At 34.6% G+C, this 21,891-nt stretch overlaps 2 protein-coding genes across 4 annotated transcripts in view; one reads left to right on the plus strand and one right to left on the minus strand.

The window, feature by feature from the left end:
* Positions 1-18,426, plus strand: part of LOC149792881 (uncharacterized) — a 38,821-nt gene extending 20,395 nt beyond the window's left edge. For all 3 annotated transcript variants that reach the window (XM_089966246.1, XM_089966248.1, XM_089966247.1), the window contains 7 exons: positions 83-594; positions 4,052-4,237; positions 4,951-5,116; positions 11,206-11,546; positions 12,569-12,655; positions 16,218-16,472; positions 17,624-18,426. In XM_089966246.1, coding sequence (XP_089822372.1) covers positions 83-594; positions 4,052-4,237; positions 4,951-5,116; positions 11,206-11,546; positions 12,569-12,655; positions 16,218-16,472; positions 17,624-17,746 — 1,670 coding nt within the window. In that variant the 3' untranslated portion in view covers positions 17,747-18,426. The remainder of the gene's footprint in view (positions 1-82; positions 595-4,051; positions 4,238-4,950; positions 5,117-11,205; positions 11,547-12,568; positions 12,656-16,217; positions 16,473-17,623) is intronic.
* Positions 18,427-20,755: 2,329 nt separating this feature from the next.
* On the minus strand, positions 20,756-21,534 carry LOC149792882 (uncharacterized). Its single transcript, XM_089966250.1, has 2 exons — positions 21,446-21,534; positions 20,756-21,376 (listed from the first exon to the last, which is right to left on the minus strand). Exon 2 carries the CDS (start codon positions 21,264-21,266, stop codon positions 20,883-20,885), a length of 384 nt encoding a protein of 127 aa, XP_089822376.1. The 5' UTR covers positions 21,267-21,376; positions 21,446-21,534; the 3' UTR covers positions 20,756-20,882.
* Positions 21,535-21,891: the final 357 nt, after the last annotated feature.

A 21,891-nucleotide genomic window follows, 5' to 3' on the forward strand; every position in this document is an offset into this window, starting at 1 on the left:
CGATGTGCATACACTACAGGAAAGATTTGATACTATTTATATAAAAATTAGTTTGAGTATATTTTCGCATGATCTTTCACAGAGAACAGTTGGGGTTGCGATGAGTCCGGCTGTGGTATTGGACGCGGCCATCAAGAACAGTTTTACAACTGTGCCGACATCGCCATCTTGCCCAGTTGTCTAACGGAAAATGACACAAATTTCTGGCAGGCAGATGCTGCCTTTGAGACAAACATTGCCAAGAGAGCAAACCCTTTGCAATCTGGTACTTACATGGAAAAGACTGACAAGAGCCCATTGGGAAGAACGATATGTAATGGTGTTGGGGTTTGGGAGCATGTATCGAGCATGGCTTCATGGTGCACACAGAACTGTTTAGGTCCCACTAAATATTGCCCTGATTCTTTGTGCGCGTGTAAACAAGTGGAAGAAAATGCAACAGAAAGTTACCAGGAATACAAAACGAAAGATACAACAGTGGCTATAGGAAAAAATAAAATGCTTCGAGAAGACGGCATTCAAGGAGATCAAACACGCACAGAAAAAGAATCGCAAATTCCACTAGCAGATCAAGCGCACAGATTGCAGGAAGCGGTAAGAGTGTCTATTTATGGTAGTGTTTCTAAAAACCCGAAAAATAAAAAGGCAAACGTTATAAATTTTAAAAGTGATTTTCTTTCTTTTTTAACAAACAGCAGCAAGAAGAAAATATACTGTTTCTTCGTTACGAGCAATGTTTATTATTGGGACAAAAATGCTAATTGTCTGTGGCAATTTAAATGAAAGACTGCATTTAGAATTCTTCTTTTGGTCGAAGTCTCACCACGTCATTTAAAATGCGTATACCTCAAAGATTGTCAGTACTCTCTTGGTTTAAATGAGGCTATTAATTTGATGATATGACAGTCATGTCAGAATTAATATCTAATGGCGTAAAAATGTTGCTAGCCATGTGAGTCGTGTCAGAATTAATATCTAGTGAAGCTAGTCATGTTACAATCATGTCAGTATTAATATTAGTTGAGTACGATGAAGTTCGGCATGTGAAAATCGTGTCAGAATTAATATCTAGTGAAGCTAGTCATGTCAGTATTAATATTTAGTCGAGTACAATGAAACTCGGCATGTGAAAGGTGTGTCAGAATTAGTATCTTGTGAAGCTAGTCATGTCACAGTCATGTCGGTATTAATATTTAGTTGAGTACAATGAAGTTCGGCATGTGAAAATCGTGTCAGAATTAATATCTTGTGAAGCTAGTCATGTCACAGTCATGTCAGTATTAATATTTAGTCGAGTACAGTGAAGCTCGGTATGTGAAAGTCGTGTCAGAATTAATATCTATAGGGGGTTTCACGGTTAGTATCTCCCCTTGAAAACACCAGAGGGCATATCGGTGCAACTCACTTCCGGATAGTTCAGTCAGTTAAGATGGCAGATGTAGATCAAGAAAATGTGACAGACCGCTCTCATTATGCAAGCAGGATCGATATCTCACTATCTTGAAAAGAAATTCTATCAATATTTGATCAGTTATTTTTACATCTTTAATTTTTTTCTCACTAACTTGCGCTGCTCTCAGGTTTCAAATAAATATTATCTACCCATTTCAGAACTTCATTATCTTTCCATTACCACCTTATGCTCTAGTTTGTATTATTTGATTGTGCGAAAGTGTATCGCTGCGTAAAAAGTTCTTGCAATTTATCTCGCTTGAAGAATAATGGAAATATGTTTATTTTGTACAGCTTCAATCATAGCAGTTAATGGAGGTTGAACGAAATCGAGAAAAAAAACTCTGCCTTCTTAAGGTTCTTTTATTATTGATTTAGACTGTTGCTTTTCGAATTAATGTTCATTATATTTTTCATGAAATAACTTGAGTTTTTTCAAAATGCACAAATGTCAACCACGCTTGAACAGACAGGCGCACGTACGAGTCTCCTTGATGATTATTTTAATTTTATTTCCTTGAACGGTTGGAAATTTTAGAGTATACAATTTGGCGAAATATCAATGTTAGACACACTATGCAAGAATAGGACATTTGTCGCTCTCACCTATCTGCCTGTCTGTCTGTCTCCTTTCATCTGGCGCATGGGTATGTATATCATCGAATGAATGTGTGTTCGCATACGTATATATATACATAAACATACTTCTGGTTAAAAACAAGTATAAAATGATGCTAAGTTAGAATGAGTGACTGATAGATAAAGACAACAAATATGAATATTTGTGAGTATCCATTTATTATTGACTTGTAGAGTATGTTCTTACAAGCAGTCTCTTTTTTAAATCATACTGTTTGCAATTTTACATCCGGTCACGTGGATCAATATTGATTTAAAAGGCGAACCAAAGTAATATGACGGAATCTGTGAAATAATTGGATTTTTAAAACTTACATATTTGATGCAAGGAAAGTTAAACAGAATTAAACTAATTTTAAGAAGGCTTTTCTAGATGAATTTGCTGGTGGCAATCAGAAATGTTGTCTAAAGACCCCAGCAAATTTGAGAGTTATTACGTGTCGGCAAAAGCAAAGAAAAATCATGCTGAAAGTTATTGCGTGTACCGTCCGATACTTGATGTTTCAAAAGTAAAAACAAAAAGCAAAAACAAAAGAAAATCATTGGGCATGTTAATTAATCTGAATATTGTACGATATTTACACCCAAATATGAATAAATATTCCGTCTGCATTAATTACACTCATTTATCGTTATCATAGCTAATGCAAATATTGCTTTGTTAAGTTCCTCTGAATACATTAAAATATTGTGTTCCATTTTTAAAAAATAAAATAAAAAAATTCTGTTTTAAAATATTCAACATTACAAACCAGCTGACGTATCGATTTCGTGTTATCATTTTCTTATCGAACTTGTGTTATAACTTTCTTAACTCGTGTTATAAACGAATTATTAGCATTGCGAAAGTAACGGAGAAAGAAAGATATATCAACATATGAAAAATGTAAATTGTTGAGATTGTTTTTGTTAAAGTTATATAACCAAAAATGTGCAATAAATGTTTAAAATCGGAGAGCAGAGTGAAATGTTCCTACGAATGCATCTGAAATTATGGATAATGCATTTATATTATCAGGTATGGATAGTGTATTTAATTTAATTATTTGATATCATTTAAGTATGGAAAGTAAATATTATTTAATTATTGGTATAATGTAAGTATGGATACTGAATCTAATTATCTGATTTAATGCCTATAATTATTCTCCTAGTATGAACAAAAGATGTTTGGCATATATAATTGATTTATTGGTTTAACCATAATGATCTGTAGTGCAGCTAAGATTCATTCCTTTGTTGACTATGTTTCGCTAAACAAGTGTAAAACGGTGAACTATCCGGAACTGGAATTTTTTTGTGGGCATGCGCATTGGAGCTAAGGGAGGTAATTTTAGGCGCTACGATCAGTAACTTCCGTTGCAACCGTGAAACCCCCTATAGGAGTGAAAAGATATTATTCATGTGACAGGCCTGTCAGAATTAATATTTAATGGAATAAAATGAAATAGTCATGTGACGACCATGTCAGAATTAATATATAATGATGCTTGTCATGTGACAGTCATGTGATTATTAAAAGATGTTGGAGTAAAATGAAACTAGTTAAAATGACAGTGATGTCAGTATTATCTAATGAGCAAATGAAGCTAGCAATGTGATATCATGTCAGTTTTATAAATGGAGTAAAATTAAGTTAGTCATATGACAGTCATTTCAGTATTAATAGCTAAAATGAAACTAGTCACATGACTGTCTTGTCGGAATTATTATATAAAGGAGTAAAATGAATCTAGGACATTGGTTTGCGCAAGACAGGAAATGAACTATTTCTATGACTGATTAGACAAGCAACGTCATGGTTCATGTGCACGTAATTATCTGGAAATATTGTATTAATTCAAACTTTGTGGACCATTAGAGTGATCTTAATACGTACGTTTCACGTAAGCATTACATTCTTCTTTTTTCAGCCATTTAATAGTTTTTACATATTTTCTTTCCTTTTCGTTTTTGTAAGAAACCGGAGCATAAGAGCTTTGAACCAGATCATAGAAGAAAGGGAAGAAGAGTTGCGCACTTTCTTTACCTTTTTGACCCCGTGGCATCAGGGTTGGTTAAAGGACCAAACTCCGGGTTCCATGGCAGTTTGTTCTCGCCTTCATCAGAGAACAACGATGTTAACGGCAAAGGCAGATTCTTTCAGGTACCATTTTGTGATTTTAACAACAAAACCTCGTAAACGATAAACATAGGAGCTGGGATGTTGTGACCTGGGTTTTGGGAGTACTGTTAAGTAAAACCCAATATTATAAATGAACATCTGTCTTACTTGTATGCCTTATATTAACATAACTAATTAATTCATATGCACCAGGCACAATCTGATCCTTTGACATTAATAAAGAAGGTCATCAGTTTTATGCTTGTGCCAAGTCTTTATGAACTTTTCGAGTTCCTTCCATTCACATTTTTAAGATGGGCTTTGCAGTACTTGTTAAATGCATTCTTAAACTGATTACAAAATATAATTTACGATGGTGTGTACAACTATACTTTATATGCAGTATTTACTTAATAATTTGGTTTTACCGAAGAATCCCATTGATTTAGTTATGCATCACCCATAACAGGTACACTTACACTTTTTATTAAGTTTACTTGTTTCATACTCGTTCTTCTTTGCCCTCCTATTTGACGAAGGTCCATTTCTGATGGACCAGATTTCAATGATTCTCCGTGCTATTTAGGCATAAAACATGTATACGCGCTTCTCTCCACATAATTTTACAACTTGATTTGGTAAACTAGTTGACCATGTTGTCTGCAGTCGTCCTTAAAAGCATTTCGCGCATATTGCACTTAACGCCACAGGCTGTATTCCCAATACCAATGCTATTCTTATCTATACTTCAATAGAATCATTGGAAGTCATACGGCGGCCATTGTTGGCTGTCCAATTCACGTGATGAAGGAGAGGATCCTTTTGATAACATTTCAAATGTGACGGTATTATCTGGAAGATGTCATCCATCAGAAAGCCGCCAGTTCGAAGTGGAGGTTAGGATAAAGGGATTCAGTGGTGGTAGGTAGCTGAGACGACCAATGAAAAATGTAAAAGGAGTTTCCATGATGACTCGAATCCCCCTCCCATTATGGAATGAAGGCAATATTGCATGTTAGTTACGGATTTCTCGTTAAGCAGAATTATGGAACAGATGCAATGTTGTATGGTACTTAGTGGGTTCTCTTGAAACAGAATGACGGAACAGAGACTATGTTCTATGTTATATAATTAATAATAATAATAATAATAATAATAATGATAATAATAATAATAATGAGGACTTTGTATAGCGCCTAATCTTTAGAAGCTCTAAGCGCTTTACAACATTAAACAACACCTGTAAGATAAAAAAAAACATATATAATGATATGATTACAAAAATAAACATATAGCAAGTTCTCGTTTAGCAGAATTATGGAACAGATGCCATGTTGTACATTACGTAGTGAGTTCTGTTTCAGTAGAAAGATGGAACAGCGGCCATGTTGTATGTCACGTAGTGAACTCTCTTTAAGCAGAACAATGGGACAGAAATCGTATTATAATTACGTTGCGAGTTCTATTTAAACACTGTTTATATATCCTTTATGTTTTGAGTATTCTCTAAATATGGCGATAAAGTCGTTACAAGGTAGATTAGCTATGGAATTATATTGTGGTCAATCGCCCAATGGCCCCAAAACCAATAGCAATGACGCGATATTGCGATGATGCGATGCAGCAATAGCGATGACGCAATGGAGCGGCAGCAATGGAACGATTAGACAGTACTCTCCTTCTCCATCTGTATATTACTTTTAAGAACGCATGTACACGTCGGAGTCGAGATTTTACATTTTTACAAATCTAAATGTGCTGATATGCAAGAAACTAAAAATTAAACGAACAATAATTAAATCTTATGATATTTCACCATGTCACTATGAAATATTTCCAAATTCTAAAATGTACGAAGTCTCTGAAACGAGTTAAACGTTCATATGCACATTGTACCATTCCCAAAACTTGATTCGTGCTAAAATTTTGTGCAGGGAATTGTAAACACAGACATATTTATCAATCAGGTTTGTTGTTATGTGATTCAGTGGCCATGATACATCCACCCGAATTTGTTAGCTTAAAGTTGACCAACGTGTTTGTCTAACAAGTGGAAGATATACTCGACTAAGTAGCTTAAAGTCAAGAGAGAGAGAGAGAGAGAGAGAGAGAGAGAGAGAGAGAGAGATTCACTGTGGTCACATTCCATTTAAACACAGAAGAAGGAAAATCTCGCGCGCGCGCGCTCTCGCGCGTGTGTGTGTGTGTGTGTGTGTGTGTGTAATATCAGTTTAACAATAGTACAGTAATAAATAATGGTTCAGTATGTGATCGCTAGCCGTCATACTTGACCCTAGAGAATGGACAACCAAGTATGTAATTTTATCAATGCGACAAGTTCTACCTGTCTACCAAGTCTGTTTAAGTAATGTGTTTTAGAACTGAAGCTCTTGTTCGAAATCAAGGTTTCTTTGATTCATTGTGACCTTAACCTTTGACAATTGTACGTCTAAAACGATACGAGCTTTCGCTAAAGGAAAATGAACTCTAATTTGCATTTGTGCTTTGAATACATGTGTTAAGTGAAAGCAGGTTTTGTCCAAGATTTTATGTAAAACTGATGCGCCCTTTGAAAGATATGGACTAGTTATTGTAGACGTTCGCGTCTGCAGTCTTGGTTCCAACAGTCATACCCAAATTTCCTGCACACTCCGAAGCTCTAAACTCTACCAAAAATCTGAGATACTTTCAGTCAACTGAAAACTTGTCACATGATCTGAATGTACTTAGTCAAGTCACAATACTGACTACTGCTGGTTTGACACGTGAAGAGCTAACAAATGTGGCGGCATCCTCTGCGTCGGAAAAGCAAGACACCAGTTCAAGCACAAAAATGACACTGTCCATTCAAAGAGTCATATCATGCAAACGTTTGTTACATGGATATTTTGAATCTCGTGACGATAAACAATTTATTTAAACAATTGATTATATTGTTTGCATTTTGCTAGCACGAATTGAGCGTCTTCAATGGTATGATGAATTACTGAAAATGTGACTGGTTTCAGAGGCTGTGTACATAGTGATCTCATGAATAATAAATTACAAATCCGTTTTCATTTTGATTGTCAATTTATAAGTATATGAGGAATATCTGTAGTCGGAATGAGATACATTCTTTCTCAGATACTACATAATCAACTCGGGCATTATTTTCCCTGGTTGCTACCTAGTTAACGACGGGTTATATTCACCATGGCTACTACCTAGTCCTGATGGATTATTGTTTCCCTAGATACTACATAGTCACGATGGATTATTCCCTAGATACTACATAGTCACGATGGAGTATTCCCTAGCTACTACATAGTCACGATGGATTATTCCCTAGATACTACCTAGTCCTGATGGATTATTGTTTCCCTAGATACTACATAGTCACGATAGATTATTCCCTAGATACTACATAGTCACGATGGATTATTCCCTAGCTACTACATAGTCACGATGGATTATTCCCTAGCTACTACATAGTCACGATGGATTATTCCCTAGATACTACATAGTCACGATGGATTATTCCCTAGATAATACCTAGTCAAGATGGATTATATTTTCTCTAGATACTACATTGTCACGACGGGCTATATTTTCGCTGGATACTACCTTGTCACGACGGGCTATATTTTCCCTGGATACTACCTTGTCACGACGGGTTTTATTTTCTTTAGATACTACATTGTCACGAAGGGCTATATGTTTTCCTGGATACTACATTGTCACGACGGGTTTTATTTTCTCTGGATACTACATTGTCACGACGGGCTATATTTTCGCTGGATACTACCTTGTCACGATGGGTTTTATTTTCGCTACATGCAACCTAGTTACGAAAGGGCCGTATTTTCTCTAGATACTACTAAATCACGACAGGCTATATTTTCCCTAGATACTACATCATCGCGACTGGCTATATTTCCGTGGATGCTACATATTCACAACGGGTTATATTTTTCTTGGATACTACCTAGTCACGATGTGTTATTGTTTCCATAGATACTAATTAATGGCTATATTTTCCCTAGATACTACCTTTTCACGACGGGCTATATCTTCACTATGTACTACCTAGGCACGACGTGCTATATTTTCCCCATTGTACTACCTAGTCACGACGTACAATATCTTCCATAAATATTATCTGGGCATGACGGGCTCTATTTCCCCCAGATACTGCCTAATCGCGACAGGTAATATTGTCCCTAGATACTAGCTAGTTACAACAAGTTTCAACGAATTCTAGTTTTCATATACAGTACCTAGTCACAACGGATTGTATTTTACCGCAGACGTTAAATGTCGTTATTTTATCTGACAGATGAAGTCGAAAATGAATAAACCCAGAATTCTAGACTGTCAAAAATGTTGATTTAGGATACACTTATATGACGAGATGTTGTGGAAATATATCTTTGAAACACAAAAAAAACCACGAAGTTAACAAGAGCTCATGTAGTGTACACGCATTGATGATGTTTTTTTTACCCGAATGGTCATGTCGAATTAAAGATGGTCATATTAACATCCCTCTCTCTCTTTTTTTTTAAAAACCGTCCTGTTATAAAAGGTTCACTAGGTATTTTCAGCAGATCAGGCTACCGGCTCCACCATTAATACTGGCCGCCATATATAGCCTATCGTGTGCTGAAAAATGGCGTTAAACCCCACAACAATAACAACAACAACAAATCAGGCTACCGGGTAAAAGTATAATTATTACCTGATCCTTAAATGTTATATAGAAATAACATTTTTGTGAAAATAAAATAGGACCAGATATATACACGTTCACTTTTATATCCCATTAACTTGAGCGGTGAGGAAGCCGGCTTCCCTTTTTATGTAATCGAAGAGTATGAATACGGTGCTTAGTATGACACGGTGGAGCGGTGTATCGCTTAATCAATCGTTCCCTTTTGTCGTCGCAATAGTTTCATTGTTTCGTCGTCATCGTTCCATCGCCCAATCACCTTTACTCAGAACGACTGGAGACAGCTCCGGTGGCCTAGTGGTTACAGCGTCCGTCTCGGATGCGGGACGTTGTGGATTCGATCCCCGGTCGAGTCATACCAAAGACTTACAAAAATGATGCTAACAGCTGCCTCGCTTGGCGCTCAGCGTTAAGTGGTTAGTGTTAGATCTGGTCGGCCTCGTGTCAGGATAACATGACTGGGTGGGACATCATGCTACATGTCTGCGGCATGATGCCCCAGTGCTAGACATCACTATAAACTATCACACTGCCGACGTCGTAGCGATATGACTGAAAAATTGTTAAAGCTACCTTAAAAGTCCAAATCACACACACAAACACACCCGCGCGCGCGCACACACACACACACATTCACACACAGACAGAACGATTGATTTCAACACGAGTCTGTATTTTGCTGGATGGACGGGATTATTTCAACCTGATTGGTTCCATGTCACACTGAGCTTTCCCTTCTGGTTCATGCTGAAGTGGAAGATGGCTGGTTACATAACTGCTACAAAACACACATTCTGTTAAAATACCATTAACTAATAATGCAACCTTAATCTGTTAATTTGACGGCTTTTAATAAAAAGCTCATTCTTAGTAACTTGCCAAAAAATCATGTTGACATTTTGTCCTTTTCATAGTATGTGGTCAGAAAATACTGATTTGGAAAGAGGCATCAATTTCAATAAATAAATATGTTTTCTTTTTGGCGACATGACATAATCCCCAAGTCAAGTTAAAGATGTCAAACTACATAAAAAGGAGCGATAAACGAGACATTTTGTGTAATATATAAAATATAAATTTACTTTCCTAAATTACAAAGTGAAGGAATTAAAACATAACTTACAGTATGTTGAATTAATTTCTAAATTCATAAAGATTCTATCAGTTGCAACAGATCCAAGTAATAAAACACACTCCAAAGTTATTCCAAAATATGACTGTATTGTACTGATGTACCAACAATATATTATAAAAATATCATAATTCTAATACCGCAGATAGTTCAAATATCCTTTAAATGAATGTAAAATAGAGCTAATAATCCAGATGTCATTGAATGTTGCACAGTAAATCCATACAGTTATTACACATCCAAAAAGTCTTTGAATGAATGTTACAGCATTGTAATTCCAACGAATGATTAAAATTAAATAAATGACTAATTCATCTCGTATAACTCTTACAAGACCAGTAATACTATTAAGAATGAATTATTCAGCGTAAAACTCATTATATATATATTAAACTGACACGCAATAACAATAATGGAATACAAATCCTTTGAATGAATCATGTGGTATTTCGAAATACTTTTTCAGTCAACATGGATCCCATGGTTTATTATAGCTGATAAGGAAATATGTTATTTTTGCTCTTTATAGGAAATCCATGATCTCCATTCCAAGCACTCTTGTCCTTATTGGGTCATGTGATGTTTACTTGCACCTATAAGTACGACTTAATCTTGAAATCCATGAATGAAACATCGTACGTACAATACTTGATTCATATAATAGTACAGACTACGATCGTATGACTTTTGGCAAGACAATTGTCATTAACTAAATAACCCTTACAAAAACTATTTTTATGAAAATATTACACATGATATTGATGCACATTACACATAAAACGCTAAAGCAGTTCCGGTAGATAAGTTTCCTTTTGCAGATAAATTTTCAGCCAACAGAATGCACACTTTTATCTGTAAATTACTGCGTCGACTTACATCTGATGGACCTTTTATTCTGGCACAAAGAGCCAATGATACGCATAGCCACTGTATAACAGAATGAATATTATATGATACTGGTCACTACTATCGGGTAATACGTGCCTCGAAAATAGGGATTATTGTGCAAGCTCTTTTCTCCTTCTGTTAAAAAAGTGATACTATGCGGGTTTTAAGTTAGTATGCATAGTTAGACACTGAATTTGATGACAGTAATAAGTATAAAAGACGAGTTTTCACGAATGGTTTGCCTCGTATTACCTAGTTGTGACAATTATTCCATTGCAGATAATGGTTGGAAATGTAGTGAAAGCGACTGCGATGCCGGTATTGAGAGTAAGATGGTCAGTGACAAACACGAGGAGTTTACAAACTGCCTCCACCATGATTGTACCCACAAGGCTGCCTTTCTAAAGCATAAAAAAGACGCAGTCTCGGGTCCTAAAGAATATTCAAAGCCAGTAGGAAAGCGGATGCTGGAGATAAGTGATAGCAATATTGTCCGCAGTAGACAGACTGAAGGAACGGTGTCGAGTACAAACGAAATTTCCAAATGCGTTCTAGAGCTTCCAGTGGAGCCGAATGTAATTCAGCCTAACCAAGATTCGGATGAAACTTCAATATCAGAAGTAAGTTGTTGTTGTTGTTGTTGTATGGTTTATCTACATTTATCAGCACACATACATGGCAGCCAGTAATAATGGTGGAGGAAGAACCCGGGAAATCCCCGGAAAGAACCATCGACCTTCGAGAAGCTACTGGCAAGCTTTCTCACATACCCACATTGGCCGAATCCGAAACTAGAACCCAGAAGCAAGTCGAAATGTCGATATTCATTACTGTATCATCAACGTTATTTATAGTAATAACCAATCAGAACTCAATATTAACAAGTTTAAGGGTGCTTCAGTCCTTATTTACCTATATATTTCTTGCATTTTTGAAAAAGGCTATTGCTTCAGAGAGAAACAGGTGTACCTAATGCAAAATTACGTGTAATTCTTGATTCGTTTTCTAAAGTTTATTTCAGCCAATGATAATTTCTGAAGTTTAAATTTGCATCACAAGGTTAATAATGATGTCCGAGTAACCCAAATTTAGTCACCGACGGAAATGCATCGAAACATAAAGTTAAAATTATTAATTGGGTAGAAAATATAGAGGAGTGTATTTTATGGATCGATTTCTTTTGCTCATATACGTGTCTAGTAGAATAAACTTAATTTTGTTTTCTTTTCAAGCGATTTTAGAGAAACAAGTTGGTAATTTTGAAAAGCTGCTTTCAATGCATACGTTCCAAAATTTTGTCAGGAAAATCATATAACACAGTTTTTAGTTTGAATGGGACACTTCAGATTGTTGACTTTGATTATGGCCGTTCGTATACGTGTAGCATTGATATATATCACTACCATCAATACCGCCTACTGGGTGAATTAAAGGAAAGGTCTGTTTATCTATATATGTATCATTAAATCAAAAGAAACATAAGGGTACTGTAGTCTACTATATTTATTATAGAAATTGATGTGCCCAGGTAAAGCTGACACAAAGAAGTGTTTTGAAATATTTAGTGTTAATTGCAATCATAGTAGCGCACAGTAAAATATGACACAATGACATTTGTTAACGTTTGTTGTAATTATTGTAGACACGGAGGCGCCCAAGCAAGGAAGGAGAAAATTATATCCAGGACGCACAAAATCATGACAGGCTTGACACACAAGATCTGAGAAAGGTGACATTTCGTTACTGTCATCTTTCCTCACTTCATTTCATCATTTAAGCATAGTGATGTAGTGGCATGTTTTACTTTGTTCAAATTATTTCAAGAGTACCATATATTACATAAGTGCCATGGTGCACTAGAGTACGTACGTTCAAGGGTACTACAAAATTGCAGAGAAACCATAGCTTAAATACATTCAAGGTACCATTGATTGCGTTATTTCAAACGTACCATATATTACTATAGTTCATGGGTAAAATTCATTGAGTTATTTCAAGGGTACAGTAGATTACATAAGTTCATGGGTACCATCGATTGCGTTATTTCAAGGGTACAATATATTACATAATTTCAAGCATACACAGATTACATAATTTCAAGGGTACGATTGATTACATAATTTCAAGGGTACAATATATTATATAATTTCAAGGATACACATATTACATAATTTCAAGGGTACGATTGATTACATAATTTCAAGGGTGCAATAGATTACATAATTTCTAGGGTACAATATATTACATAATTTCAAGGGTACAATAGATTACATAATTTCAAGGATACACAGATTACATAATTTCAAGGGTACGATTGATTACATAATTTCAAGGGTACAATAGATTACATAATTTCAAGGGTACAATACATTACATAATTTCAAGGATACCATAGATTACATAATTTTAAGACGAAAAACAAAATATCAAAATATGTGATGCACTACTACCGTAATTTTGGTAAAATACACGTCCTCCACTTTTAAACGCGTGTTATGCTCTGGAAAGGTGAAAAGAAAGAAAGAAAAAGAGAGAGAGAGAGAGAGAGAGAGAGAGAGAGAGAGAGAGAGAGAGAGTCGATCATACATATAATTATATTGTTATCAAGGATATACAATATATCAATTTAAATTATATAATTTTATAGTTCATTGGCATTAAGGCCATTAGGATACAAAGTATCTAACTTATGAATCCAATGAGTTTCTTTTATGAGTATATTCATGTCACCATGCACAATATCTATTTGCATGAAAGAAAAATCGAGTAGAGTGTGATTATTGGTGTTAAAGTGTGCTGAAATATTAGAGGAAAACTGAGGGTCTCTATAACTTTTTATATGACAGCGATGATTATTCATTCTCGTAGATGCTTGCTGAAGTGTTTGTCCAACATATTGCATGCTACATTTTTTACGGGTTGTCAAATAAATCACATCAGTTGATATGCAGTTAGTGTTATCGCATAGAGAAAATGCCTCTTTTGTATTATCGTTACTGAAATAAATACTTTCTCTTATGTTTGCACATTGAGAGCATCGGTGTCTGTTTCATTTAGATGACGAAAATTTTCTTTTTTATTTTCTGTGTGTTTAATTAGAAAATCTTTCACATTCTTGGGTCTTCTATGAGCGAGGATTGGTTTATTTTTGTAAAGTGATATTACGCTGGTTTTATTTGATAAATTTAGGAGACTATACTATTTATTAATTATACGACCTATATTAGGTAATGAAGGATTATATTGAGAAAGGAAATGTATTGTTCTTTATTTTACATTCTGCTGTGTTTAAAGCCGCAATGTTGGGTAATATTACGGGCTTTGTTCAGCGCAGAATAATTTTTATGTGTAGGATAATTTCTACTTTGGAAATATGTTTGTAATTTATTCAGCGAATTTTGTAATTGACAATCATCTGAAATAATGCGTCGGTATCTTTTGACCTTGCTATATGGTTTACCGTTTTACATGACATAGGATGACATGAAGAATATTCCACATATTGGTGGATATTAGTTTCCTTGACATGAGTATTTGAAGAGGTAGTGTTATCAATATTTTTTTTATTACATTTACATCTAAAAATGAAACATGCGTACTAGATGCAGTATAAGTAAATTTAATCGTCGGGTGAAAATGATTTAGGCGATCAACACATTTTTTTCAGTTCTTCAGTTGAATGGTTCCAGATCATAAATATGTCATCTAAAAATCTGAACCAAAGAGATGGATTAAACTTTTCGTTTGAAGCAAATCTTTTTCTACTTTACCCATGAAAAGGAAAGCGTATGAAGGAGCCATATGACTAATAGCCGTACCCATTATTTGGATGTAATTCTTATTATTAAATTGAAAATAATCATTTTCCAAGATAAGTTTTATTATTTTACAAATACCATCACCACTAGATAGTGTGCTATTATATCAAGAAAATATTTACATGCTTCAATACCATCTGTATTCGGAATGTTGGTATATAGTTGTGTTACATCTAATGATACCAGAATTGAGTTATCAGATAGCTGTGGAATATACTTCAACTTTTTAATTTTTGGCGTTTGTGTTATTTTTTTTACCCCAATATATATATATATATATATATATATATATATATATATATATATATATATATATATATATATATATATATAAAGTTTTGATATATTTAATCATTTGACACGAAAGGGATATTCAGTATCGTGATCCAGAATATCTAGCTTATAATAGCCATGAAACGCATACCAAATATATAAATGTGTTTATGATGCAGAACGTCACTTCTTACTTTCTCTGTTTATTTGCATGTATTCATTTAGTCACCCATCTCTCCGCTTCTTCAGTGATTGCGGTTTCATAGCAAATATTAATAAAGTGGATTATTAGGGTATTCACAGAAGAAATATTAATAAAGTGAATAATTAGTGTATTTATGGCAAGGAATATTATTACATTGAATAGTTAGGGTATTCATGGCAAGGAATATTATTACATTGAATAGTTAGGGTATTCATGGCAAGGAATATTAATAAAGTGGATAATTAGTGTATTCATGGCAAGGGATATTAATAAAGTGGATAATTAGGGTATTTATGGCAAGGAATATTATTACATCAAATAGTTAAGGTATTCATGGCAAGGAATATTAATAAAGTGGATAATTAGGGTTTTAATGGTAAAACATATTGATCAAATGTATAATTAGGGTATTCATGACAAAGAATATTGATCAAATGAATAATTAGGGTATTCATGACAAAGAATATTGATCAAATGAATAATTAGGGCATTCATGACAAGGAATATTGATCAAAAATGAATAATTAGGGTATTCATGACAAGGAATATTGATCAAATGAATAATTAGGGTATTCATGACAAAGAATATTGATCAAATGAATAATTAGGGCATTCATGACAAGGAATATTGATCAAAAATGAATAATTAGGGTATTCATGACAAGGAATATTGATCAAATGAATAATTAGGATATTCAGGGCAATTCATATTGGTAAAATGAATAATTATGATATCCATGACAAAGAATATTGATGAAAGAACACGGGAATGAGTTGAAAGGAAAATTACACCACAAAGTTTTTTAAATCATTTTGAAGAAAAACTGCGCCAACCTTTCATTAGTGACTATTATGATAACTTTATCATTACCAGTAACGATTCGATATTGCATTCTTCCTCTTCGGACAGGTTTTCGTGCAAATAAAATGGATATTCTGCGATATGCTAATATCGTTCTTTTTTTCTTTTTCTTGAACGTCATACTTAATTTTAGCCTCAGAGTTCAACCTCGTATAAAACGACACATGCTGCAAACCAGGAGACTACGAATCCCAACCTGGTAGACTTCGGCAATAATGAACGACGCAACGAAGGCCATGTTTGTTATGGTGTCGGGCAGTGGGCTGGGTCTTTGGATATGGATGATTGGTGCATGTATTCTTGTTCCCATAGTGATCCATATTGTCCAGAGGAATACTGCGCATGCTCAATACCTGACCCAATTATAATGGGCAGGAATATGGACAAGGTAGGAACGTGTTTTGTTTGTAATTATACCCGATTTCACTTTGAGAGAGAATAGGGGCAGGGGACATTTGTGTTGAAGAAAATGGTATGGAGATTAGCTGGAGAATTTGGACGCGTACACCGTTGCTGATAATCTACTACGCTTACATATTGCTTTCAAAACTGTAGTTTCTCTTTTGACGGTAATTGTAACATCTTTTTTAACAGTGGAACGGTACGTTACGATACTGAGACGAGACTTTGCTTTAAGAAGACCGTTTATAATGGTAAAGAACGGAACGAAACAAAACGATATGGTGCGAAACGATACTCTATCCCAGTAACATCGAAACGATTCGGACGGTAATATAATGTTTAGAACTTGTGCGCTAATTTATGAAGACTAGGTTAAATTTGATAGAATTGAATTAAAATAGAAATCGAATGTTTTTACTGGCTAGACACTTTGAAACTTTCCTGAACTGATGCAAAACGGTACGGAGACAAAGAAACAGTTGATATACAGTAGAAACGGGAACAGTATGATAGGCGATTGAAACGATTAGAAACAAACGGTACGTAAAAGGTTTGTAACAACGAATGCGAAAGCCGTTAATTGTAATAATATCCGTGTCTGTTTTTGTTTTTGTTTTGATCATTAGGTTATATTTTTGTGGTGGATACCAAACAATAGTACGCGGAACTAATATCGGCGCCGTGATGAATTTTGAGTAGCTGTGCAATACAAAATTGGACTTCGAACCATTCTTACTTTTGCAATGTCTATTGTGCGTGCGCAGTGTTCCGGGGAAAAAAAGTTCCTCGTGTTTGTACAATGTCTTGGACGCCGACTCGCTAATTATCTTGAGTAAAGTTGAAAATGAAAAGAATACAAATAATTTAAAGTGTGCTAACTTGATTCAACTATATGACATAATTGAAAAGTGTTCATAGTTATTGAAGAATCTGAATTGTCCAATGATACTGACGGCTGCATTTATTATATATTTTCTTCTGAATTAATATTTGTTCACAGAATTTCTTGATTCCGAAGGCAGGTCTAAAACGCATTCATCGATCGAGTTTGGACAAGTTCTTGGCTATGGGAAACATGAACAGCATGCAAATTGTTACTTTGCTGTGGATTTTTAATAATGCAGTGTTTTGTTTCAGAAAAAGAAATACTGTACTGCAACGATGATAACGACTCCTGAAAAGGATCTAACCGACTGGTGTAATTTAGGTTGCAATAACAATCCGCCGTATTGTCCATCAAGCTTATGTCTGTGCGAGTAGATTCGTTTCCTTGACAACATCCACGTGCAAACAGATGCCATGGCACCAGTCATGTGACTAAAGCAAGGATGTATCTTAACCAAAGGATGTGCAAGAAGACTTTTATAAAGTTAGTAACGATGGAGACTTTACTTTCTTTGGGCTCTTTGAAGGTTTTTAAATTTATTTTCTTTTACTTTCATTCTCAAGAAATATATGTGAATGCTTATTTATCAAATATGCCCCAGAGATGGTGTATTCAACGTTTTGCTTTGTGTACTTGCAAAATAAATATTGTGCATTTGTTAAAGTTTGTACAAAAAGGACAATATATTTTAATGATAAATATTTTAGGTGACCAGTAATTTGATTTTTCTTAACATCGGATTTTCGTTTTAATTCTGATACGTTGAGACATGGACTTTTAACATTTATTGATAAATTCGGATAGACCGAGTTTGATTTGTATCTGTATGTTGTTTTTGATCAACAATTATTCTCAGAATAATTGAGTATAAACGACGGAGTGTGCATTGGTGTTGCATTGTATAGGAGTTTTCTTTTAAGTTTGCTGTTGATATCTCCGGTTTATACTCATAAAAGTTTGTACTTTGTTGTATTTTGAAAACTCAATGTCATTCGAGCCACACATTTTATGTCAGATTATATTAGCAAGATGAATAAAATCTTTCTGCTATAGCTATGCTTGTGTTTCTCAGCTCTTTTGTCAGCTACTTTCTAAAAGCGGACGTTACGATGTACAAACTTTATGACCGGATGGAATAGTTTCGCGAAATGAACCGTTCCTTATTTCTTAACAGTGGGAATTCGCCTGAGGTGTGTAGATTAAACGCGCTTATTAATTTCAGATAGGAACAACTATTTATACTAAGTGTCTGGGTTGTATTTTGTATTGCATGGAATATCGACCTGCTTACTGGTGAATCATACAAATGTGAAACATGACAAACCATGACATTGTAAAAGTATTAGAGTTTCTTGAAGTGTGGTCATTAGGTGATCAGAGGAAGATTGCAGTAGTACTTTGAGCGTTATAGAACCTTCCAGCTGAAAACGACTGTCCTGAATTCCATGGATTTCATCTATATAAGTTTTCCGAGAATTTGTACTTATCGTTAACTTATAGAAATAAACACGGATAAATATTATCCCATGTTTTTCCCAGAGTAATGAAAGGTAGGTATGCTATATTACTTCACAGACACACAGATTGAGACGAAGAGACAGGGAGGTATGGGTTGGAATAGTATTAGAACACGTTCATTTTGATAAATCGTAAACAGAAGGGAACACATAAACAAATTAATATTTGTGTTGTTATCAATTTGACTCAAACATCAGTTTAAACTTTTACAAATGACAATTTTGCTATATACAAGCATATGCATTTTATTAATCGTGAAATGTCTTTGCGAAGTGGAAAAATTACGCACCCCCTCCCAAAAAAATTACAACATAAATTTACGTTTCATTTTGTTTAAAATTCAAAATCCTAATGTTAACCTGTATAGCTCTCTCTCTGTCTGTCTGTCTTTGTGTGTATATATATATATATATATATATATATATATATATATATATATATATATATATATATATATATATATATATATATATACACAATTTTCCAAACTTATTTATTTATTTTATATATCTTTTATAAGTGTGCATTATTGCATTATACATAATAAAAATATTGATAAAATTGTTTATCTCTATTTAGTCATAAATTTTATATATATATATATATATATATATATATATATATATATATATATATATATATATACATACATATATATGTGTTTGTGTGTGTTTGTGTCTGTGTGTGTGTGTGCGTGTGTGTTTGTGCGTGTAGTTTATGACTCTTTCTTCATTCTTTATTTCAAAGATCTCTCGTTGAAGGACAAGGTTTATCAAAGAAAAATGTAAAGCAATGATTTATTTGACATTGTTGTCCAGTTTGTTTTCGAGTTAAGTTATTTATACACCTTGAGGATTATGAAAATTAATATTTTGCTTTCGATAGAAGAAAGAAGATATTTGTTCATTATAAAATAAGCAGAGTAAGGCTTTTGAGAGAGCACAACTATAAGACAGCACAACTATAAGATAAGACAGCACAACTATAAGACAGCACAACTATAGGACAGTACATTTAAGACGGTACAACTATAAGTACTATATGACAGCACAACTATAAGACAGTACAACTAAAAGACAGCACAACTATAAGACAGCACAACTAAGACAGCACAATTATAAGACGGTACAACTATAAGACAGCACATATATATGACAGTCCAGGTATATGACTGAACAGTTATAAGACAGCACAGCTACAGGACACTATAGGACAGCACAAACAAGAGTTCAGCTCTCTTACTCAATTTTACAGTCTGACGTATAATGGTAGCACCGTTAGACACACTTTTATATCTCTATGCCGTTAGACACACTATTTGTCTCAATGCCGTTAGACACTGTTGTATCTCAAAGCCGTTAGACACACTGTTCAGTCTCAATGCCGTTAACCACGCAGTTGTCTCAAAGCCGTTAAACAAACTGTTTTGTCTCATTGCCGTTAGATATGCTCTCCTCCTGTTATGTGTCAAAGCCGTTCTATACACTATCTGTCTCAACACGTTAGACACACTGTTATGTCTAAAAGCCGTTAAACACGATGTTTTGTATCAATGCGGTTAGACACACCGTCTTCTCTCAAAGCCGCTAGAGACACTGTTATGCCTAAAAGATGTTATACACTTTTCTGTATCAACGCCAGTAGTGAAGGGGGACACTTTACGTATAATGGGAATTAGCATTAAAAACACCCTTGGGACACTTTACGTATAATGGAAATTTAACATGGAGAAAAATCGTGGGACACTTTACGTACAAGGGGAATTAACATGGAGAAAAATCGTGGGACACTCTACGTACAAGGGGAATTAACATGGGAATAAATCGTGGGATACTATACGTACAAGGGGAATTTAACATGGGATTTTTATTTTTTAAAAAGTTTTTTTAAAATTTAAATTTAAATTTAAATTTAAAAAAGGGGTAGGCAATTCAAAGACTATCTCTTTTCGAGAAATATGGCTGGCCCTGAAAAGGGCCTTTGGGTTTTCTTCTAATTTCTTCTTTTCCTCCACCAAGTTCTTATTTTATCTCCTACACTCTTCTTCTCTTTCTTTTTTTTCTTCTCCTCTTCTTTCTTCTTCTCTTCCTCCTCTTCTTTCTTCCTCTTTTCATTTTCTTCTTCTTTTTCAATTTTTTCATTCCATTCTCTCATCCTTATCCTTTCCTCTTCATCCTCCTTTTCCTCCTTTATTTCTTTCAACAGATCACTAATGATTACCTTCATTTTTCGTAAATTGTTTATCTCCATCTTCACTCTATGGGGACTATATGAGTAGTGATCCTCGTTTAGGTTAACCAACATTTGCTCTAACATTCCTAAATTGTCCATAACGTTTTGCAATTTTTCCATTTTGTTAAGGTGGTTTGACGCCATCTTCTTTGTATTCTTTGCAGAATGGTTTGAACAACGAATACTGTGGGTTCTTATACGAAAAGCGCGAACGTGAAGGAAAACATCCCCCTAAAACATAAAATGGATCTTACCTAGATGATGACCCAACATCGCGCGTACGTGAAGGAAAACATCCCCCTAAAACATAAAATGGATCTTACCTAGATGATGACCCAACATCGCGCGTACGTGAAGGAAAACATCCCCCTACTTTTTCATTTCATATAATATAACCCCAACTATACTCTCCACATACGCTAAGAAACCCATAATCTACTATTCACTCAAACATACCTGAGCTCTTACAAACACTCAAACACACAAACACATACCCTCACATTTTTAAAAGCAAGAGTTAGTGTTTATTTTCACACTACTCTACCTACACACATTGGCAAATTAATCGTTATTTCTTTTCTAGAGTATTGGGTAGCCCTGAAAAGGGCTTTTTTGTTTGGAACTTCATGGGCACCTGGTTAATGGTGGCACCTTCCAGGCCTGGCGCCACATACACATCTTATCCCCCAGTTACTTTTTACCTTTTGGGGGGAGAGAGCAGAGGCAGGATATGTCGCTTCAGAATCCCAATTTTCACTCTCTGGGATTC

The sequence above is a fragment of the Sinohyriopsis cumingii genome, chromosome 8, assembly GCF_028554795.1.
Source record: "Sinohyriopsis cumingii isolate HCF-2022 chromosome 8, ASM2855479v2, whole genome shotgun sequence".
NCBI lineage: Eukaryota > Metazoa > Mollusca > Bivalvia > Unionida > Unionidae > Sinohyriopsis > Sinohyriopsis cumingii.

Excerpts from the sequence above, each read along its gene's own strand:
- LOC149792882 (XM_089966250.1), bottom strand. The coding sequence starts at position 21,266 with ATGGCGTCAAACCACCTTAACAAAATGGAAAAATTGCAAAACGTTATG.